The 24,402-nt window shown below is 38.3% G+C and overlaps 1 protein-coding gene and 1 long non-coding RNA gene across 9 annotated transcripts in view; both read right to left on the minus strand.

Moving 5' to 3' along the window:
- DMTF1 (cyclin D binding myb like transcription factor 1) overlaps positions 1–23,732 on the minus strand; it is a 49,520-nt gene extending 25,788 nt beyond the window's left edge. Inside the window, exons 1-7 of one of the 8 annotated variants that reach the window (XM_061413744.1) lie at positions 23,565–23,731; positions 21,687–21,826; positions 13,352–13,474; positions 11,891–12,007; positions 10,177–10,299; positions 4,968–5,062; positions 397–511 (exon numbers count right to left, since the gene is read on the minus strand). In XM_061413744.1, the coding sequence (XP_061269728.1) occupies positions 397–511; positions 4,968–5,062; positions 10,177–10,299; positions 11,891–11,999 (442 nt within the window). In that variant the 5' untranslated portion in view covers positions 12,000–12,007; positions 13,352–13,474; positions 21,687–21,826; positions 23,565–23,731. The other 7 variants (XM_061413751.1, XM_061413746.1, XM_061413745.1 and 4 more) reach the window with 7 other exon arrangements.
- LOC133245966 (uncharacterized) lies at positions 1,889–4,961 on the minus strand. Its single transcript, XR_009735830.1, has 2 exons — positions 4,695–4,961; positions 1,889–3,622 (listed from the first exon to the last, which is right to left on the minus strand). It is a non-coding gene; the product is annotated as an uncharacterized LOC133245966 (long non-coding RNA).
- Positions 23,733–24,402: the final 670 nt, after the last annotated feature.

The raw sequence follows: 24,402 nt of genomic DNA on the forward strand, positions 1-24,402 counted from the left end.
CCCCCACTTTCTTGAAGTAGCTTCCTAGTAATCCTTACAAGTGCGGTAGCACTATAAACACTTACTTTAAACCTCTAAACAACTTATCAGGTCAAAGTTAGTAGTAGAACTTTGAAAAGGTTTGACTTCCTTCTCCCATAAGCAATAACTGTATTGACTTAAACAGTAACACTGTGCATTTGTTTATAACCTACTTCATATGGGACAAGTGATCAATTATTGTAAAATGAATATTGGTTCCCCAGTCCTATTCAGAGCCAAATTTAATTCAATTAGGTTCAAATTACTGTAACTATTCAACCATAATTATGAAGGCCCAAATTAGGATCCTTATGACTACAAGCTTTTTTTGACACTCACTTTTGCCACTGGCCACTGAAATTCAGTATATCTTACCTTTGTTAGTTAGAGAATCCTTATCTTCTTTAGTTGTAAACCATGCTTGGCTAACTGCTGAAACCTCCTCATTACCCAAGGGAGATATTTCATCTAGTTGCTCATTCTGTAGAATCTTCAAAAGGCAAAAAAAAAAAAAAAAAGTGGCAGCTTGATTTAACACCCAACCTGATTCATCTTTGTAATGCTAAGCATTATAAAACTCTGCTGTATCTAAAACAAATGAATTTCTAGTAACATGAAATTCATTTGTTTTAGATATAATAAACTACACTGAATTCATAGAAAGACAAACATTTTCTTGCTTTAAAGACAGCATGAAAACAAAATTATCTTCAACAAGAAAAAAAGCCATTTGAATATTTATATGTATAAAACATGGAGAAGGAAATGGCAACCCACTGCAGTATTCTTGCCTGGAGAATCCCACTGACACAGGAACCTGGAGGGCTGTAGCCCATGCAGTTGCAAGAGCTGGACGTGACTTAGCGACTAAACTACTGCTGCCACTAAATAATGGAAACGCTGGGATCGAGTGTCATGATTATTCATGTTCTCACAGGTAGTTTGCTGCCCAAATATTAATACATGGTCATCTGTAATGTAACCTGTTGATCAATCTAAAAGATTAACAGGCTAATTCAAAAGATGTTATTGCAAAATTGTAGTCTGCGTATTGTTTACTGACAACTTTTTACATTTAGGAGGGTAGGTATTTAGAGCTGATACCTACCCTCCTAATAGTATCTTCTTTTCAAAGAACCATATGGTACTAATTTTATTATTATTGCAATAAAATAGCCTGTATTGAGAAATATAGTTAAATAAACTTTATTAAGATACAAGTCACATCATAAAATTCACCCTTTAAAGTATACAATTCAGTGGCTTTCAGTGTATTTATGCAGCTATCAGTAATTAAGGACATATCTAATCTAGAAAATTCTGCAGGAACAAAGCTGTTTTTAAAAGACTTGGCTGTGGGCTAGAGAGAGCTATGGTATAAGTGAGGAAGATATAGCAACAGTGCTACCGTATCAGGTAAGGAGAGCCTGTTATATGCAGACCAGGGTAAGAGGAGAGTCATAGGCCTAGACCCACTCCAGTGTTCTTGCCTGGAGAATCCCAGGGATGGGGGAGCCTGGTGGGCTGCCGTCTATGGGGTTGCACAGAGTCGGACACAACTGAAGCGACTTAGCAGCAGCAGCAGTATAGGCCTAATGACCACTCAACCCAGCTGGGTCTTTGGCCTGGATCAACTACTAAGCTATGTCACTTTCTGGAGATAGGTCCTAACAAAGATTGACTGTTTCTTGAGTAGGCAGAAACTGGATTTCTATTTTCAAGAGGAAATGAAACATCTCACTTAGAAAAGAGAGAAGCTGTCAATGAAGAATCAAGGCACAGTGAGGAGAAAAGCCATGCCTATTGTTACCTACTATTTGTATACCTGGTGGTAATATTTTGTATTTATTAAAGTGGTTTTCTTTACAAAAAAAAAAAAAAAAAAAAACAACCAAAGACAAAAGCTAGATATCACTCAAACAGACAAGAAAAGGTTTATAACCCGGCATTTATGTGTCATATACTTTAGATTTTTCTTTTAAAGGTTAAGAGAACTTTATAAAGCTGAGAAGTTAAACAGACTAGTCAGACAATATCCAAGGCCTCTTATATTCTGAGGATCACAATTCTGTAAGATTTAATATAGGAGTTACTTATCAAGGACAATATGGAGCGCTATCAAAAGATCTTGATATGTACAATACTTTTAAGAAATGTAGAAAAATCTTCTGAGATGATTTTCTCTTACATTAACTAGTTTGTTGAAAGAATAAAATCACCATTTCCCAAAGTGAGTCTAAATATATATAGCAAAGCCCACTCTGTGAATCTCAGGAATAAACATTTCGTGATTAATTACTGTCTTTGGGTAAATACTTAATGCCTTATGGTGCAAAATTTCCTGAAGACTTACACATTACTTAAACCATGTAATGTTAAACATGACAAAAATCATCAAATGAAGTAAATAACTACTAAATTCTAGCAGTAATATTCAACATTGTCAATCAAATTGAGTATATCAGGAGACTTAGGTACCTAAGAGGCTATCTATCTATACTTAGTTTACAGATAGTGATTAAGTTTTTTGGTATTTTACCCGTTTCTCACTACTTTAGAACTTTCCAGGTTGCACTAGTGGTAAAGAACTCACCTGCCAATGCAGGAGACATGAGACTTGGGTTCAATCCCTGGGTTGGGACGATCCCTAGGGGGAGGGCATGGCAACCTACTCCAGTATTCTTGCCTGGAAAATCCCATGGACAGAAGAGCCTGGTTGGCTATAGTGTATAGTGTTGGACATGGCTGAAGCAACTTAGCAGCAGCCACTTTCCTACTTTATATATAAATCTTTTCAAGTTACTCAGGCTTTGTTTAACTTGCTGTTGCTTTTTCTAAATGAAGGCTTTGTGAACTGGTTGTTGGGTTTCTTAATTATCATATATACAGGTTTAAAAATCTGAAAATAAATATTTCACTCACTAAATGCCTCTTGCAACCACAATGTACTACATACATGGGAAGTTTATTTTAGTTCCTAATTGTTTTCCAAGCTAGTCCCACCACTGGAATGGGACAAGGGGGCATTAGCTGCTAAACTAGGTCCAATAACTACACCTAGTTTGCCACAAAGGGCACAGCAAAAAAGCACACTATTTCTGAACTTTAAACTGTGCTTTCACTCCCAACGTAATGTTATTTAAAAAAACATTAGAAATTAATGGTAATAACAAACCAAGAGGTTAGTATTAGATTGTAACTCATTAACTCTTCAGAAATAATCTAAACAAAACAACCCTAAAACTTGTGTGCATTGCTACTGATCAGTCTGATAATAACTAGGCTGTAAACCAAATGAGACATATGTATATAGTTATTTTCAACATGCTAAAAATGGAAGTGAGACAACACTACAAATATATTTGACAAGAACTGTTTTTAAAATTTTTTATTTCTTTTTGGCTCTCCAGTTGCAGTGCACAGGCTTCTTATTGCAGTGGCTTCTCCTGTTGCAGAGCACAGGCTCTAGAGCACAGGCTCAGCAGTTGTGGTGCAATGGCTTATCTGTTCCACTGCATGTGGGATCTTCCTTGACCAGTGATGGAACCCATGTTTACAGCACTGGCAGGTGGATTCTTAACCACTGGGCCACCAGGAAGTCCTGCAAGATCCATTTTGAAGAAAGAATGTGCCCTCTTGTTTCTGAGGATTTAGAGAAATTTCTGTCCAAATTCCCCAGCTTGCCTCAAAGACGTCTGAAGCATATTAGAGCATGTCTGAAGCATATTACTTCTCTGGAAATCCTGTTATTCTGGAACTGCTCTCAAGCTCCTCACTGCAATTCACAGTACATCCTCCTGAAACATCCTTAGTCCCTGATATGTATCAACTTGTACCTACTTCGTAATGAAGAAGGGTCATTATGATGCTTCACATAAGAAAAATAATGGTACAATGTCTCTACTGTCTGCTAAAAAAGTATTTTATTAAATGAAGAGACAGAGCAAAAGAACAATCAGCCAGAAATAAACTTACAAGTAAAATAGATTTAAGCTGCTGGCCACTGAAGAGAGCTAAGAATGATGACTACTTTTGGCAGAAATAAACGAGACAATTAAAGAAGTTCATATAGGAAAACAGGCTAATTATTTAACCTCAACACACGGTAAAATCTATCTAGTTGTACAGGTTATCAAAAGGAAATATGACTACCACTGTTATAGTTAAAATGTATTTGAGATGACCAGCTTTCATTCACATTAGGGCAAAGAACACATGGAATCTTTCTAAATCAGTCACTACAGATAACTGCTGGGTAAAGCTTATTTTAAAAAGTTTTATATCCCAATCAATATCTCAAATAACTGGTAGGTAAAATTTAAAGTTATTTAACAGCTCAAAAGAGATCACTCTAGGGAGATAAAGAATGCATATGCATTAGTTCAACAGATGTGAACCACTCTATAAGGAATCAGCTTTTTTTTTTTTTTTTTTAAATTTCTGAAAGAGGCTTCCCAGCCTTCCAGGCAACTGCAGCCTTGCACTTGATAACCTGGTTCGCCATTTCCTCAGACCGCAGTCAGCGTGAAGTAGATAACTCAGGAATCAGCTTTAAAATTCTATCGTTGCTTACAATTCTGAGACTCATATATGTGGGGTCTTACTTCCATCCTGTGATTGCTACTTTTTCAGACTCAGGGCTTCCCAGGTGGAGCTAGAGGAAAAGAACTCACCAGACAACGCCGGAGGCATAAGAGACTGGTTCAATCCCTGGCTCGGGAAGATCCCCTGGAGGAGGGCATGGCAACCTACTCCAGTATTCTTGCCTGCAGAATCCCATGGACAGAAAGCCTGGCAGGTTACAGTCTATGGAATTGCAGTCAGATGTGAATGAAGAGACGTAGCACTCATGCATACTGTCAGACAGAATCTATTCTCATCATTTTATCACCTAAGGTTATGTACAAAGGATAATCTTCTTGCAGCCGTACAAAGACTTACTATACCTGGATCTGTGTCACAGTTCCCTCAGTAATCTCATCATCTGCCACCTCTGTGGTTGCAGTCATGGTCACCTCAAAGCTCTGATCATTTTCTGAAACTTCAAGAAAAAGAACAGTTCATCTCCAGAGTAATAAAAGCAGGTCCTAATTATTAAAAAATATACCCAAAGAACTAGGATGTGATCATCTAATTTCTTAACATATTCCTCACCAATACATCCACACACCTAAGTATATGTGATACACATACAAATATATTTGCTTAACAAGTATCCATTGTGCACCTACGGAGAAGGCGATGGCACCCCACTCCAGTATTCTTGCCTGGGAAATCCCATGGACGGAGGAGCCTGGTGGGCTGGAGTCCATGGGGTCACAAAGAGTTGGACACAACTGAGCGACTTCACTTTCACTTCACTTTCCTGCACTGGAGAAGGAAATGGCAACCCACTCCAGTGTTCTTGCCTGGAGAATCCCAGGGACAGGGGAGCCTGGTGGGCTGTTGTCTATGGGGTTGCACAGAGTCGGACACGACTGAAGTGACTTAGCAGCAGCAGCAGCAGCAGCGCACCTAATACATGCGAGGTACTGTTCTGGGCAATGGAGACAACAATAAATGAAAAAACCCCAAAATTCTGCCTTCAAGGCACTTGGAGTCTAGGGGGAAGACAAAATTAACACAGTATTATGTTGGAAAAGTGTTAAGGAGAAAAAATGAAGTATGGGAAATGTATTGGTAGTAGGGCCAAGTGTTTGAAATTTTAAATAGGATGCCAGGAAAAGTAACCAGAATTTGGAACAAAGCAAGGAAAAGGGCTAGTCATGAAGCTATCTTGAGAGATAGCACTTAAGGCAGATGGAAAGCCAAGTGCAAAAAGGTTCTGAGTGCCTGCTGGAACAGCAAAGACAGTGTGGCCAGAGTAGACCAAACAAGATATTGTTTGGGATTCGAAGGCCACTGTAAATGAAGACTTTGGCTTTAATTCTCTTCCACTAAGGTGACCATAGTAAGATTTAGAGCAGAGGAGTGATATAAACTGAGTTTTTCTTTAACAGGATCTCCCTGGCTGCTAAGGGGAAAATAGCCTGAAGGGCAGCCCTAGCTGGAAGGAGATGAGTGAAGAAACTAAGCCAATAATCTATTACTAGGTAAGAGGTGTTGGTGACTTGGACTAGAGTGAAGGCAAGTGAGGGTGATAAGTAGTTCAAATTGCAGATATATTTTGATGGTAGAGCCAAAAGGGCATGCAGATAAACCAAATAAGAAAGAAAATAAAATGTCAAGAATGGAATTAAAAAAAAAGTTTTTTACCTGAGGTACTGGAACAATGTACCTACCAATAATGAAATGGGGGGAAGGGTTTAGAAAGAAGCAAGTTTAAAAATGTAGCTCAGTTTTAAACATACTAGATGTTTAAACCCACTCAACATTTGGAGTTAAGAGAGGTATGGCCTGGAATAACTCGGGGGATTTAAAAGCATGAATTCTAGAGAGTAAAAACAGAAAACAAAAGCAATTAAGACTGAATCCTGGGTACTCCTCATTTAGAGGCTGGGGAGATGTGGACATGTCAGCATAAGAGACTAAGAAGAAATGGACAGAGAGAAAACTAGAGAAATGCATTTCCTGGAAGCCAAGTGACAAGAAGTCTCAGACAGGAGTGATAAAAAATGTGGGGAGATCAAGTAAGACAAAGACTAAAAAAAAAAAATCACCACTGGATTTAGCAACAAGAAAGTCTCTGGAAAAAAAACTTAAAAAAAAAAAGAAGAAAAAAGAAAGTCTCTGGAGACAGCATTTATAGTGTAGCATTAAAAGCTGAGAGACTGATTGGAGTAGGCTTATGGAACAAAGGAATTAGAAATGGAGGCAAGTATAGGCAATTCTTTCAAGGTACTTCTGTTCTAAAGGGAAGTAGAGAAACTGAATGGGAGCCCAAAGTGAGCTAACAGGACATTTTATTTTAAAGAAGAAACTATAGTATTTTTGTAATGCTGATGGGAATGATCCAGAAGACAACAAAAAAAAAACTGTTGATTCAGAAGAGAAAGGAGAGAATTCCTGCAACTATGTCTTTAGGTAGGCAAAAGGGATGGGATTTGGTATATTGAAGGGTTGGCCTTAGCTGGGTGAAAATACAAGACCACATGGACATAGATACAAGTTGGTTTGTAAATACATTAGTAGTAGTGGAAACTTACAGAAACTATTTTCTGGCCACTTAAATTTCTCAGTAAAGTAGGAAGCAAGGGTATCAGTTAAGAGTTAAAAATGTAGAAGAAATATTGGAGGTTTCAGAATGTATGAAACAGTCATCTTAGAGTGGGAGAAAGAATACCAGATAAGTATGGTATGACTGGGATGCAACATAAGGAACCCATGTAACGATCATAAATTTAAAGCGAGAGCAGTCAGCTTACTTGTGCTTTTTTCCTCCAATCCCTTTCAATTAACTATACTGGTATAGTCATAAATAGGCAGACAAATTGAACCAGGGTTGTGGTTTCATCAAAGAAAGGTGAGGTGAGGGAAAGAAAAAAGGATCTCAGGGTAAATGCAAGACAGAGATTATAATGATTTACCATAAAAACTGAAACTGGGTGAAGGAAACAAGAAAACGAGTAAAGAAGAAATAACTGCCAAGTGCTAAGGTTAATGGGTCCCACTGGGGCAAAGGACTGCAGAAGTATTAGAGAAAGTAAACTGCAAAGATAGGAATTAGTGGCAGGAAAACAAAGTCTGAAGTAGGATACAAACAGACTCCAGTTATATGTACAATAGCAAGAGTGGTATGGGAATGACAAGTAATGCAGCGTGAAGAACAAAAGGAATCAGAGGCGTAAGTAACTCCAACGATCATCTAAATGAATAATCACAAGAGTTGTATTTTTATTTTATTTTTTTAACTTTTTGACCAATTTAATATATAAAGAACTCTTACAATTTAATAAGTCAAATAACATGGCTTTCTAAACAGTCAATGAAAGAATCAAACACTTAATAAGAGATACATAAAAATGGTCAATAAGCACTTGAAGTATGGTCAGCATCATTAGTCATTAGAGAAATGCAAATAAAACTACGATGATGTATTATTTTACATTTACTAGCATGAAGTGAAAGTGAAGTCACTCAGTCGTGTCTGACTCTGTGACCCCGTGGACTGTAACCCACCAGGCTCCTCTGCCCATGGGATTCTCCAGGCAAGAATACTGGAGTGGGTTGCCATTTCCTTCTCCAAGGAGTTGTATTTTTAAATAGTTTTATTTATTCATGTATGGCTGAGATGGGACTTCATTGCTGCTCAGGGCTTTTCTCTAGTTGTGGTGTGCAGGCTTCTTATTGCAGTGGTTTCTCCTGTTGGGGAGCACAGACTCTAGGGTACACAGGCTTTAGCAGTTGGTGGCATGGGGGTTCAGTAGTTGTGGTGCACAGGCTTAGATGCTCCATGGTATGTGGGATCTTCCTGGACCAGAGATCAAGCCCGTGTCTCCTGCATTGGCAGGCATATTACCACTGAGCTACCAGAGAAACTCCAAGAGTTTTAACGATGAATAGGTAATGGAGTAAACGTGTGCAAATGAATGCAAAAAGTAGCAGCAAGTGATCTACACTGATTAACACGAGAGTTAAGAGAACTTTTAAGGCTCAGACAGATAAATGTTAATCAGTTTTATAAAGTATCTAAAGAAAACCTCAATATTAAAATTAAAGTTAAAATTTTAAAATTAATATTCATCTTCATGAAGTCCAGCATAAATGACTTGCCCATTTAACTGGTCCCAGATGGTGATGGATATAGGACTTCATGCTTTTGGGACTTTTTTAAACGTAAAAACTTTCCTAAGTTGATTTTTATCAACAAAGTTCTTACAAGTCCAGGGAACTTAAAGCCACTCCTCATAAATTCAGTCTTACTATAAATTAGGCTCCAGACTGTCCTCTTCACACAGTGATGCTATGACCCAACATCAAACAGTTCATGGCCTTTCATGTCAACACATTCATATTATCTTATCCAGGTAAGTGAACGAGTGTGTGAAGGATTTAGTCTTACTCCATAAAATAGAACAAAATATCAAGTGCAGATCAAACCTACAATCACATTCAAGGCACTCTAACCAAATCAAGTAACAGGTCAAAATTTACATCAAGATAATCATGCAAAAATTCTGACTTAATTAAATTTATTTTATATCTTGGGGATGTAATGTTCAGCATGGTGACTACAATTAATATGATACTTTTCTGCTCAGTTTAATAAGCAATTAATATCTGCTTATGAAGACATGATTTTTGACAATGAAAACCCAGTCTTAGTTCTCTTCCCCTGGAAGTTCTTGGATATGGCAATACCCTCCTCTGTGCAGAGTGCGTCACCAATAGCCCTGGGCCTCATTATCGGGGACTGAGATATCTACTCCAGCCTTGGAGGGCCACCACGGTTCAACAGATTCCATATTCTTTTCTAAACTAATGAGAAATATACTCTAACATTACAGTTGATGTGCTGTAGTCTTTCACTAACAGTATTTCATCCAAAATACTACACCTGCTTAGAATCCAGTGTATTCTAAATGATCTTGGAATATAAACATTTTAAGAACTTTCTTAGAATAAACTTATCAGGCTTCTACTTTCCATTTATCCATATAACTCATAAAAAGAACATAAACTACAAGAACCAGAATGCCTGGGTAAGACCTTAGACAAGTTATTAACCTCTCCGTACCTTAGTTTTCTCATTTATAACATAAGGATAAAAATACCTCCTCTAGAGAAAGCCTTCTCAATGAGGGTGAATATGCTTCTTAGGAGAGGAGATGAAAAAACCTTACTCTCTTTATTAAGAAAGCAAGGACATAAATACATACACATAGTACATTAAAAACAAAACAACAATGATACTGAAATTATAATTTCATGTGGGAGAGCATGATTATGAAAAAAATGTCTAAAAAGACTCTTAGATGGGGGGGTCAATTAAAATAAAAGCTTGAGAGATTAAACTTGGCAATATAGCAAAAGTATGTAGAGCCATGCCTGGCACATAAATAAGCACTCATTAAGAGCCGATTAAAGGAGGTTTTTTGATTAAACGAGGAGAAAAATAATGGGTCCAACTGATGGGTTAAACTGAAATGCAGTTTAATCTCTTGCAATGTGAATTCTGATTCAGAAGGGAAGCTCTATGTTAATACAGTGACTTACGTGGAAGTGCAACAACGGATATGCAAGGAGTGGAATCATCAATACTTTGATCATCCTCAGAAGACAGGCAAAGCCTTTTATGTGGAGGTTCAGTACTATCTTCTGAGTCTATTTCATCAGCTTCTAATGAAATAAAACAAGAACAAAAAATCTCAGAAATCTTCAAATCAAAAAGGAGGAAACAAAATCTTCCACAAGTAATGAATGTAAAATACTCTTATTAATTTGCTAAGTCAGAAAAAGACAGCTGTGCAATGAGACTCACTGCCCTTAACACGCCTACCTCAGTTCCACTTCTTATGACAAGGAACCAGGAACCAAGGTGGCACTTTCTAAAACACCACACTTTTGTGCTGTGATTACCTGGCTTTCCAAATTATTTCACACATAAAGATAAAGACTGGTTATTTAATTACTCACAAATATTTACTGAATACCTACCATCAGAAGTTCTGCTTCTCGAACTGCCTCTCAAGTTCAAGAAGCAGAACAATGAGAGACACCCTGACTGTCAAGGAGCTCGTAGTACAGTGGAGATTAATATAATTTCAAAATAGTTTAATAAGAACGATGAAGGTGGAATGAAGAGGCTGTTATATGAGCAGAGAAGCATTTAATTTCTGGAGGTTAAGGACGGTTTCTAGAAAAGGTGTCTTGAATTTCAAAAAGAAACAGAAGCCAGGGGAAAATGATTATCACTGGCAGTAGGATTAATATGTGGAGTGATACTGAGGTATGAAAAGCTTACAGGAAGTTAGGAAAATAACAGTTGTGAACTGCTGGAACACAGATATATGAAATGTGGCAGGAAATGAAGCTGGAAAGAAAGCTGAGATGATGGGAGGCCTATGTGCCAAATTAAAGAACCTGAATTATATTCTAAAAATCCCGGGAAGCTTATTTTTTAAAAAAAAGCTTTCATGTACTATTGAATCATGACCACAATCACCAGCAGTTTGAAGGATAAATTAGAGGTTAGAGATAGGCTAAAAGGCTACTCAGGTGAGAAATGAGAACCTGAACAAAGGAAAGGGGACCTGAAACATAAGAGGCATGTGAAATTTAAGGTGCCTATGAGAAACAGAATTCAGAATAAAGAGAGGTTTAAATCACTGTAGTAGCTATGCAGAAATTAAAACCACAGATTTGAATGAAATAACTCAGGGATTAAGTACTAAGTGAAAAAGAACACAGAACCTACGCTGAACAAGGATAAACTTAAAAAGCAAAAATAAATATAAATACGGAACAGGTAGAGAAATAACAAAACCACAAGCCTCAAGTCAACTGAATTTTAGTTCATTACAGATGATATTAAGTCCTATTCAGTCATGTAAAATTCTCTAACACAGGCTCTAGACAAAAAAAAATTCTTCTATGTTCATTGGCAGGATTATTTCTACATTTTCTAATGTACTATATATACTGCTGGTATCAAATGGTGTCAAAGAGGAAGTGTATTATAGTTAATCCATCATTAGAGATTCAACAAATTCTACTTATAAAATAGCTGTAAGATTCATAAAGATCGAAATTTATGGTATATTAAAAAAATATACAAAGTATACTTTAAAAATATAAACATGAATTAAGGTTATCTAAGAAATAACCTCCTTTTCTACTGTTCTAGACTAAACTGTCTGAGTAATAAGGTTTAAAGGTGACATGAAATCCAGAAATCCAAAAAGATTTATATGTCTGCAGGTTTTCCTACCATTATGAGGGCAATGAAGAATAAGGTTCCCGTCTGTGTCCCGAGTCAAAGTCACAGAGTCCACAGTTTCTACTGTCACTGTGTCAGAATCCTCTTCAACTGTGCTCATACTCAAATCTGTAAAAGAATAGGTTTCAGATTAAGGTTTAAAAAAATTATTTCCATATATGAACATAAAATAGCCCTCTCCAAATATATCTGCCTACAGTACTCTTTGTGTGAAATTGCAATGATGGTTCAAGTTTCAAAATTTGTTTTTAAAAAGTTTATACCAATTACTTAGAATTAGTTATAATAATCTGCAACAATCTAAAATGCAATGATTAATTAAAAACTTAAAGCATTTACTTTTTTTTTAAAGAGCTGTTTCTATAACATCCAATGAAAGATAGTCTATTCCAAGCTGACGTATGAGCAAGAACTCTCACCACTTTAATTGGCAGCTCTGCGATATACTCAGATGTTTAATAACTTCTGATTCTTTAGCAGAAGATCCAGCACAATTTTTCTCTTAATCTAAGAATTAGATTAAGAGAAACATTTTTTACAAGTATTTAAGCTTATTATTATCTGAAAAATATGAACACTAAATAATTCTTTTTTTAATAATATTGAACAAGTACATATATCTATCATTGACCAAACTGTTTTCCTAATAGACATGGAGCTAGGCCTTCTTTTGAAATAGAGAACTGAGTCTTTACCTATTATTTTATACTTATTTTTTTTGTTTAGACAAACTGAATGATCAGTGCTTTAATTGCAGTATGTCATGGCTGATAGGTGGAAATGCACTGAGTTGTAATCAGTGGCCTAACTGAAGTCTTCGGGCTTACCTGGTAATGTTCAATGAAGTTCTTGTCTCAACACTCAATTTTGGTCTGGTCCACATAGTCTAGTCTAGTAGTCTAGTATTAGTCGCTCAGCTGTATCCGACTCTTTGCGATCCCATGGACTGCAGCCCGCCAGGCTCCTCTGTCCATGGGATTCTCCAGGCAAGAAAATTGGAGTGGGTTGCCATTCCCTTCTCCAGGGGATCTTCCCGACTCAGGGATCGATCCCTGGTCTCCTGCATTGCAGGCAGATTCTTTACCAGCTGAGCCATCTGGGAAGCCTCCAACTAAATAATACAGAGGACATAAGCCTTGATGTGTTTCAAATTAATCATTCAATATTTATTTGGTTCCTATATGTAAGATATTTGTCTATACATATAATTGCCACTTACACAAGTGCATTTTTCCTTGGCAGAAAAACTTAAGAACTATTAACATTTACTTGGTGAAGATCTAGTGATTTATTCAAGTTTTACTATACAAATTACTGTTTTAGAAGGACATCATTCATTTTACAATGTCAAAGATGTCATTTCCAAATTAAAGTTAAATGGAGACCATGATTTAGTTATGACGAAAATTTGCAAATCATGAGGTGAGGTACCCAGAACAAAGGAATGCTTACCTAGAAAACAGATGGATCAGCTATAGCCCTTCCCACAGAATCCAGATGCTTTCCCTTAGCCACCAGCATCACTTTCATGTTATCCAGATTGTTTCTCCCCCATGTTCCTACCTCTGCAACACTCTGAAAAAGTAATAGCATTACACAATAACACTTACTGAGAACAAACAACTGTCTGCTAGCAGTATGCTGATGACAATTTTGCTTCTAGCCTCTGTGATGTCTCAAGTACAAGAAGAAGGACCAACCCAGAATTCTTTAAGTAGAGCTTTTGGAAATCAGCCTCTAAAACTATTCTCCAGTGAAGAACAGAAATGATAGGATCCTATGCCTACTAAGTCGGTTTACATGTGGTTTCTCAACATAAGTTGTCCCTCATTAGGCAGTCAAGCTTTCTTGGAAAAAACAAGTTGAACTATACCAGTGGTTCTATGAACTGTAGACCTGGGTACATGTAACTCGATCCAGGGTGTATACTAACCACCAGTACCACAAGTATTACCAATAACTGTTATTTTTTTCTTTGTAATAGTCAGCACCTCTCTTTATATGTAGTACTATATTTCATCTTAAAGTATTAAAAAACCATACACTATCTGTTAACTCTGCCTAGGGATTTGTGGGAAAAAAAAATCCTAAACAATCAGGCCAGAAGATGTAAATTATAAACAAACTTTTCAATGCAATGTGAAATTTACAAAATTTGAATTGACTGATTTTTAAAGGATTTTTTAATAGGATTCTCATCTTCACCCCAAAGGATCAACCAAAAACTAAAAAACACAGTAAGATTTTAGGTTTAAGGGGATGCAAAACCAGTAATTAAATTTCTCGTTTTTGCAGTATTCTAATTAGAACTGGTATACATAAATGAGTCTGTAGTGCAACAGGTACAGATCCTGCTAGAGAAACATTCAATCAGTTAATATATTTCGTGTTGTTCTCATTTCTGAATCCATTAAAAACTTCTTAAAATCTGGTTTGTACCTACTCCAGAAGATGGAAAAATGAAATGTTAAAAAAAGTTAAAACCATCCATAAACTTTGCAAAATTATAGTTCACTCTCAACACGTTTATGAGACTATACCATAGAAGCACTTTTATATCCTGCATTGAAAACTGTGAAGGAAGCCAAGCTAGGTATTAAACTGAGGTTTTTCTGTACTCTTTAAAAAGTTATTAGATCAAAGAATATGACAAAATAAACTCTTAAATCATACTGCAGTCTATTTTACCGAAAGGATGTGCAAATTTATATTCCAACCATTTAGATGTAAACTCTACTCCTGGTAACCTTGCCAGGTTAAAAAAGAAACAACAAAGTTTCTTTTTTTATTAAAAAAGAAACAACAAAGTAAAAACAAACAAAAAAGCACAATTTTTCATTTGATAAGTGCAAATTTGTTACTGGCTTAGCATTTTAATGAATGTGATCTCAGGACCCAAGTTAATCTAAAACTCTGAGAAAAAGTGACAATGGTGCATGGAAAAGGGAGTCTGAAATAGCTAGATAGGAACTTTATCATTCTTGATAATCTCTATTATCAAAATTGAGGTGATCCCAAAGTATACTAGCTTTAAAGCAGGAATCTAGGTTCATTTTTAAAAGTTTGGTAATTCATGTTGGAGATGAGTAAATGGGTCTACACTGCTTTACAAATTAATTAGCTTATCTGTTCAATCAACAAATATATATCACATTCCCAATGTGTGAGATACTCTCTAGGACAGTCGCTACTTTTTTAAAACCCCAAAATATAAGCTCTTGACTCATTTTCCTGGGGTTTCCCCCTTCTTGTAGTTAGAGCTACACGGTCTGCATTTATTAGTATTTAAGAAACTCCTCTAATTTTCTTTTTTAGGTAACAGATTTACATGGTTCAAAATTCAAAGGTAATGGTGAAGCCTCCTTTCCACTCTAGTTCCCCAGTCACCTAGATCCCTTTCATGGAGGTAAAGAAGGCTGTTGATTTCTCATGCCTCCTTCCAGTTACTTTATGTAAGAAAATATATATATCCCTCCCTGGGGCTTCCCTGGTGGTTCAGACAGTAAAAAATCTGCCTGCAATGCATGAGACCTGGGTTTGATTCCTGAGTTGGGAAGATATACTGGAGGAAGAAATGACAACTGACTCTAGTACTCTTGCCTGGAGAATTCCACAGACAGAGGAGCCTGGAGGGCTACAGTCCATGGAGTTACAGAGTTGAACACAACTGAGTGACTAACACACACATCCCTGCCTGTTACATATACTTAACAGAAATACTATCATACTACAGACACTGAACCTTATCTCAGTGACTACTTTACATTGCCTCAACAGCAAGATGAAGAGATACCATTTCACTATTTCAAGTGCATGACTGCAAGCCAGCCAACAGATTAATAGCCAAGTCTTCAAGGTGGGACCTGACTTGGACGGGTGGGAGTGGAGTACAAAAGAAAGCCACTATGCAGAGGTTTTTGTGCAAGAGGGAGAGTGGCTGAATTTAAGACTGGAAGAAAAGGCAGGGGCACATTTCACAAGGCCTTACAAATTCTTGGACTGTTTTAAATTGGGAAACATAATTTACATTTTAAAAAGATCATTCAGATTGCAACATGGAGGACAGATAAGGGAGTAAGTCAGGAGACAAGCAATTGTCCAAGAAATGAGTCATTCAGAATAGGTGGCAGAAATGAAAGGAAGGAGTCTGGACAGAGGATTTATTTTGAAGGCAGTGTTGACAAGATTTGCTGAAAGGAGATTAAGAAAGGAGATTTGCTGAAAGGAGCTATTTCAAGATGATTCCTAGGCTTCTGGCTTGAATAGCTGAGTTTTGGGGCACTAAAATATCTTTTATTAAGTATTTTATTACTGTTAATACTAACAAATTAAGATATAAGGCACCCAAACAAAGATGTCAAGTTACCAGTTGGAAGCTGTAATTCAACAGGCAAGAATTATATAATGATAAATGAGTTAGTGGCATGCAAACTGTAAAGATAAGATCAACTAGATAAGTTAGAGAGAAGATAGCCCAGTATTACTGGAAAGTCAAGCAATACACAAACAAGAAAAGAAGACTGAGAAGGACCAGCCAGGATATGGGAGGAAAACAGAGAGATTCAAGAAGCACTAAGTCAGTAGACTGTTAAATACTGCTGAGAGGATAAGATGGAGAAGTGACTACTTGACTGGGCAATGCTACTGAGATACAGAGAACTTTAAGTATAGAAGGTAATGCAAAACAGGTCTACAAGGTTTAGCTTTCAAGTTAAGTAGAGGGAGTAGACACTACCGATGGTAGAGTCAAGATAGCTGTTATTTATATGAAGAATACATCCGTATCTTAGTAGGACTATTAGACTAAATGAAAAATACTGGTGAATAAATCAACTTATGAAAGTAAGGTAACAAAAGTAAGTAATTTAGTGCTTTGTAATTCATTATGCATGAAACTATACCTGAATTGAAAACCCATTTTCCACTTGGTTTATCAGGGAAATGTATCAGCAATATATCTAGTATCAAATTTTGTGGGCAAATAAACACACACCGTCATCCCATTTAGATCTTCCCTTCTTTCTCTAAAATGGGTTATACTATATGTACTGTTTTACCAACTGTTAAGTGAGAACTTGAAAAAAGTTTTAACATCCATTTTTAATTGGTGACATGGCATTTTGGCACACTTCCAGCATTTGGGGGGCATCTGAAACAATACTTCAGTAAAATCAAGAATACCTGAAATGTGGTACAAAACATTTATAATACTTACATGTACTTACGTTAAAATGAGAAATGCATTTGTTTACATTTATAGCTCCCAATGAACATGAACCTACTCAATGTAAAACCAAAAAACCCCACTACTCTTGGATCTGTTATTTAACACACAATTTAAGGAAATGAGTCCTTCATTCTACTCCATTTTTGTATTGATGTCAGGTTTATTCATTGGATTATCTTAAACTAGTATTTCCATCAATTAAACCTACATAATTGTCCTGATTTTCTAGGCAGTTAAGTATCTTATCACTCTCTTGTGGGGACACACTGCTCCCTTCTCCTGGTGCGCACAAGATTTTGTGCCCTCCAACAATCTGTTTCCCCAGTGCTGTGGAAGCTCTGTAATCTAATCCCACTGGCCTCCGAAGTCAAATTCCCTGGGGGTTCTTGGATCCCCAGGTTGGGAAATATGTTGTGGGTCCTAGAACTTTCTTAAGAGTGCAAGCATTTCTTTGGTGTAATTGTTCTGCAGCTTGTGGGTCGTCTGCTCAGTGGCTCTATGGTGCAACGGATGGCGACCTCCTGTAAGAGAACTATGCAACAGGCTGTGACTTGCCTGTGAGTGTCCAGGAGTCCGGGTTGACAGTTTGGCCTTAGGCCAAACAACAGGGAGGGAACACAGCCTGCTCATCAACAGAAAACTGGATTAAAGATTTATTGAGCATGGAAAAAGACCCTCATGCTGGGAAAGACTGAAGGCAGGAGGAGACCGGGATGACAGAGGATGAGATAGGTTGGATGGCATCACCAACTCAATGGATGTGAGTTTGAGCAAGCTCCGGCAGTTAGTGATGGACAGGGAAGCCTGGCGTGCTGCAGTTCATGGGATTGCAGAGAGTTGAACACAACTGAGCAACTTAAAACTAAGTATCAAATCTTCTATAAACTAGATCAAACCAAGAAGTGGCATTTCTTCTTAGTTTTGTAGAAAAATGTCATTGATTCCCAAGCACAGTACTCAAGTTTAAGGTGGGAAGGGTATCAAATATTAGTAGAGATCACGAGAAGCAGAGTTAACACTTGGTGACCCTTGAATCTTGAAGTTGTGATTCCACACTGCAAGATGGGATGAGACTACATGGCATGAAAAACATTACAATAGTTTTATAGCAAGAAATCAGGCAAGCTACAGAACATAAAAGCACCAAAATTTTATTGGATGAGGCTGACTGAGAAACATTAGCTGAGACAAAGTTTCTGGCATAATCCAACTAATAAGGCAGTGAGGACACATTCCGTTTTCAAATGTCTTTTTTCCTGTCCCAACATAAGAAAATCACTCATTTTACTCTTCTCTGTGTGATGATCTTCCAAATTTTTGTGTTTATTGTTTTAAATAATACCTGTATCTTTTGTAACTTTTTTGCACTTACTTTCCAATATTACTAGTTAACTCTTTCATAGTGCTTTATTTGTGTGCATAGTACCCAAACTTATTTAAGCATTAACCTATTACTGAACATTTTTTTTTTTTCAAGGTCTTGCTCTTATAGACTGTTTTGGCCACTATGAAACCTGGTGATAGATAACTAACACCTTAGGAAATGCTTATATGGGGATTTTCTTAGTAACATATAATAATTTGAAAAATGTTTTAAAATTTTTATTTTGAAAGAATGAAAAATCTGCTAAATAGAAAGTTTTAGTGGAAGAGAATAGGTAACAAATTCCTACATCCTGAACACGGGTACATAGGATGTCGGAAAACAGACACCACCACAGAATAACACCTTAAATAATGATTTTATTAAAAATAGGAATGGGGAACACTTCATGGTTGATGTTGAGTGCTCTGAACTACGGTCCCAGGCCCCTGGGGATTTGTTCTTTATACTTAGCACAAAGTGTGAGAAGCAGAGCTGTACATGAACATAAGGCATATTGAATTATGGTAGCTAACTAATGTTCATTATGGCTTTGTTTTAAGGTAATGACTGTATACCATAAAATGTCAATAAAGATATTACTGGGATTTATTATAATAGGCTTTAATTGTTTAAGATGTTGACTTCAATTACCAACCACTGGAAACAGTGACATTATTAAAGTAAAAGAAAATTACTTGGTAGTAATTACTTGGTGCACCACTTTATACCTCATTTGGGAATATAATCATACCATTTATTAAAAAGCAAAAACGTCTTTCACCCAGTGCATGATTTAAGAGCTAATATAATGTGTATTTGGCTACATTTTAAGATTTCGTCCATTCAAAACTGAGTCCTTTATGTAAAGCATCATGAGAAGCTCTTTAAAGGGAGTACATTAAATTATCACTCTACAGTGTATCTAAATATAAATATCTAACCCTCCAGGTTTCTCTGTCCATGGGGATTCTCCAGGCAAAAATACTAAATATTGTGGCTCAGCTGGTAAAGAATCCACCTGCAATGCAGGAGACCTGGGTTCAATCCCTGGGTTGGGAAGATCTCCTGGAGAAGGCAAAGGTACCCACTCCAGTATTCTGGCCTGGAGAATTCCATGGGGTCGAAAAGAGTTGGACACGACTTGGCAACTTTCAGACTTCCCTGGTGTCTCAGAAGATAAAAGTCTGCCTGCAATGAGGGAGACCTGGGTTTAATCCCTGAGTTGGAAAGATCCCCTGGAGGAGGGCATGGCAACCCACTCCAGCATTTTTGCCTGAAGAATCCCCATGAACAGATGAGCCTGGAATATTAGTCCATGGGGTTGCAGAGTCAGTTTTGGGCTTCCCTTGTGGCTCAACTGGTAAAGAATCTGCATGCAATACGGGAGGACCTAGGTTTGATCCCTCGGTTGGGAAGATCTTCTGGAGAAGAAAACGGCAATCCACTCCAGCACTCTTGCCTGGAAAATCCCATGGACTGAGGAGCCTAAAGTCCATGGGGTCGTAAAGAGTCGGACACGAATCCCCTGGAGAAGGGAAAGGCTACCCACTGCAGTATTCTGGCCTAGAGAATTCCACAGACTTTCGCTTTCACTTAGATTAAGTATATCAATACACTGAAGCTGATTTTTAAACCACACTTCAACAGATATAAAACAACGTGGATAGTAAGTAAGTCTAATAAGCATTTCATTTGCTGCATTAACACCTAATGGTCAAAAAAGATTCTTTTGACAACCAGGTGCTTGAAAGAATGGCACACAACTAAAACAACAGCTTAAAAAAATGGGATAAGGTTAATATCCCTCCCATATACCCACCAAACAAACAAAAACAAGTTAAATTGCTCATAAAGGGCTATCCAGTGTGCTTTCTCATGACAACTTTCTGCTATTCAGTCATGGAATGGGATCTTTACATAAACTTGAAAAAGAAGACATGATAATCAGGCTCCTTCTTTTATTTAAGTTTACCATTTACCTTTCTGAAATCAAAACAAAAACAAAACATATTTTTGACTTCTATTACAAGCATCCTCTTCACAAAAGGCAAAAAAAAAAAAAAAAATGAAGGGAGAAAATGATAGGAAAGCAAACAAATACCACATACATTTCATAACTCTGTATGTTATTAATCATACTTTAAGACTCTTGGCAGTAGGTTTTTCATTTTCTCAGGTCATTGCATATCATTTGAGGACAGAAAAGGCTTTGGAACTCAAAGCATTTAGAAGCATACCAATTCCTAAGGAATTCTTTTATATGAGGGGGGGATAAGTGCTAAAAATGATGATGTTAAGAGAAAACTATTAAAAAAGAAAATACCACTTTGAGAAAGCAGGCTAATGCTGCTGCTGCTAAGTCGCTTCAGTTGTGTCCGACTCTGTGCGACCCCATAGACGGCAGCCCACCAGACTCCCCGACCCTGGGATTTTCCAGGCAGGAGTACTGGAGTGGGTTGCCGTTGCCTTCTCCAAACAGATGCTACATATGATATTAAAAAACTGGAACTCTTTCTAATTACTGTTTTAAAGTTTTGATGTTTTTACAAGAAGACACACTTCCCAACCCCCTCAAAATTTTAACAATGTACCAGGCACTGGGTTCACATTAACTGATTCACTGTCACAAATGTTAACTTAAGCCAACGTTTTTGATGGAGCATGAAGAAAACAACTTTAAAACAATATTATTTTCAGGAAACACGTTTATTACAACATTAATAAAAATTAGGGTCTACAGTTGTTAGATAAAGTGAGCAGAAAGGTAAACATGCGGCAAAGTAAGGTCTACTTTTGTTGTTTTTACTTCAATATTAACTACTAAGGTCTAGCTAACCTTACAATTATACTTCTCTCTCCTGCTTCGGTGAGGGTGAAACGAAATAACTTTTCTTCATCTTAGAAGCCTGTAAAAAGAAGAAAACTTGGGGTGGGGTGGGGCAAAGACTAGAAAGAGGACAACTACCTTTTTGGGGGAGGGGATAGAACTCTCTACCAGTAACCATTTCCCAGCCATACTCTGCTTTCAAAGCTCAAATTCTAACCCCAATACTCTTTTGTGATTGCTTTCTCTCAAATAATTCTAAAACCTGAACACTCAGAGAAAAATGTTTATATAGCATATACTTATTTATATAATTGCTTAAACTATGGACTTAAAAGTTCTATATAAGTATGCAATGCCCAGTACTTACTGATTAACTGTTGATGAAGACAGGGCAATAGCATTTTGGCTCCACCATCTAGCTCAACTGCAATCAATTAAAGAGATTCACGGAGAATATGCTGGTTCTAGATCAGTCCCAAAAAGCATATTTTGGGGTGAGCCTATCAACTAAAATAGTAAAAAAAAAAAAAAAAAAAAAATTAGCTTGTTTGGTGGCACATAAAAGTAACTTAGTATATGGGAGTTAAAATAATAAGATAACAAAACAAGAAATGCATTTTTTCTTCATAACACGTAATTTCAGAAAGGATCAAGATATTTTTTGTCCCTTGTGAATGAAGGGAAAAAAACTTGATTTTCACACCAAATTTTACAGTCTGACAACTTTTGTAACGACAAGGAACGTAAACAATATTTTCCTGAACCTTAACTAGGTCTCTAAATCTTAACCTAATAAATGAATCTTACCACTACAGCAACAGAGAAAAAAGCTAAAAACTGTGGTGATGTTACACCAAAAACTTAAACGTTTAAGTGATGGTAAACTATTCAGTGAGAAACACAAATTTAAGACTACAGCTAAAAGGAAAAAAATCTGAAGTAATGGGAAAACACGAAAATCCTTCACTAAAACATTTTTGTTTGTAAAACTTTTAACATAATGCCAAGAATGTTTTATACTTCAACTGGAGTTTAAAAGCTATAAATGGTTGTCTTTCGTGAATTCGAAGCAAAGGTAAAATCAGTGAAGATAAAACATTTTCAAATGGTATTATTGTAAGTTTAAAATACTTAATATTAGAAAGCAATCCTACAGAATTCGCATCTTGTCAAAAGTCCCAACGAGTAGCCTCACCTACTGTCAGAAGGTGCACAAAGATGAATAAAGTTACGAGAAAATAGGCATTGGATTTGAATTTCTAAATTCAATCAGGGAAACGGAGTCCTTTTACATTTCATTGACTCATCACCTCTCCTTATTTACACCAAATTATTTTTATTCTAAAAACATATGCTGTATCATTCAACTGCATAGAACAGCATTTCGTCACTTCTACCCTCAAATCTACGCCGCAGATTCACTTAAGACTCTCAAAGTCTATTTCAAAGGACGAAGATTTCAAATTTTAAGAACTTCCTCGAATTTCGGCAAAACACGATTTCCATTTTGCAGGCGCATATTCCTGCTCTCCGTCGGTTTAGGGTTGTCTCCCCGCAGTCCAGGTCCCATCTTTCCCTTTTCTAAAAGACTCAGGCTGACAACCTGAGTTGTACGGCCAGCAACCCCGATTCCCTCCGCCTTGGGCCATCTCCCAAAAGATGGGAGATGTGAAGACACAAAAAGGTACGAGGAAATAACGAGGTGCGGTGGGGTGGGGCGAGACCCGCCCCAATTCTCTCAATCTCATCCAAGCCCACCTCTCCTTCACTGGACCAAAAAACCCCGAAAAGATAACAAAAACATAAGAAAGGAACCCCCACTCCCCATCGCCCCCCAGAAAGCTAGGAAAGCTTCTTTACTTTCCGTGTTCCCGGGCCCGATTCTCTAGCCAAGCTCTCGGCCCACCCCACCCCCAGGGGTCCCGGCGCCATTTAGCTCCTCCGAAGCCGCCATTTTCCGCCCCCGCCGGATCGCTAGCTGTGCCTCGGCGGCAACTCGCTACCCTGTTCTGCAGCCCACGCCACCACCGCAAGCCCGGCCCCGAAAAGGAGGCCCTGGCCTGAGCTTGCGGGAACGGCAGCTTCGGCGTCACGAAGGCCCAGCTCCGACCCCGCCCGCGGTGCCAGAGCGCCTGCAGCTGGCGCCGGCCGGCGGGAGCAGGCGGGCAACAAGGGGGCCGGACAGACTCCACTGGGCGGAGCGGCCCTGGCGGCGGTTGGGACCTGAAGGTTCTATCGCACTTACTTCCTGTTTTGGGTCCGGGCACTTTGGAAGAACCAGGATGGAGGCTCCAAAAAATACCAGGATGGAGGAAGCAGCCACGGGCAAGAGTGGCTGCAGCTGGAGTGAGCGAGCGCTACGAGCCACCGGAAACGGAGCTACGGCCGCACCCCGCCCCCAGTCCCCGCACGCTCCCCCGCCCGGCCTCCTCTCCCTGGGGTTGGCCCTGCGCGCCGGCTGTTGCGTCACTTCCGGCCATGTCGGCGCGCCAAAAAGGGGCTCTGGATATTGGAGGTTCGGTCTTTCTCAGAGTAGGGGTTGTTGTTTGCTGTTTTCCTTACCTCACACTAGGAAATTTAAGTACTGACTTCCCCGTTACTGGTATTGTGTAGGAGGACCGTCTTTTTTCGGCGCAGCTGTGATCCTTTTGGCCCGGGGACCGTTGGCCCTCGCGAGCCGTCTTTCGTAATTACCTAGGGCCACAGAACGGAGGGAGCCGCCGTGTGGAACGGCTTGAAAGCGGGGTCTGGATGCCGAGGAAGGCCGGAAATTGTGTGTGTGGCTCTTCTGACTGGGTCCGCCCTGCTGTAGGCGCGTAGACGTGTTACCTGTTGAGCATGTGATGCAATTCTTGGTGAAATGTATGGTCTGTGAGTGTAGGAAGATGGTAGTCTGCAATACACAGTACGCCTTACAAAGCCCGGCCCTGACACGCTGGTTGCTCGTTACCCGGGGAGCTCTCAGGAAGGGAAATGCTCGACCCCGCTCCCAAAGTCATCAGCCTGCCAGAGAACCGCCCCGGCAGAAATTTTTGTTTTGAAAGCGTTTCGAAGATGAGTGGTCGGAACCCTGTTACAACTCT

Source organism: Bos javanicus, chromosome 4, assembly GCF_032452875.1.
Source record: "Bos javanicus breed banteng chromosome 4, ARS-OSU_banteng_1.0, whole genome shotgun sequence".
NCBI classification, from domain to species: Eukaryota; Metazoa; Chordata; class Mammalia; order Artiodactyla; family Bovidae; genus Bos; species Bos javanicus.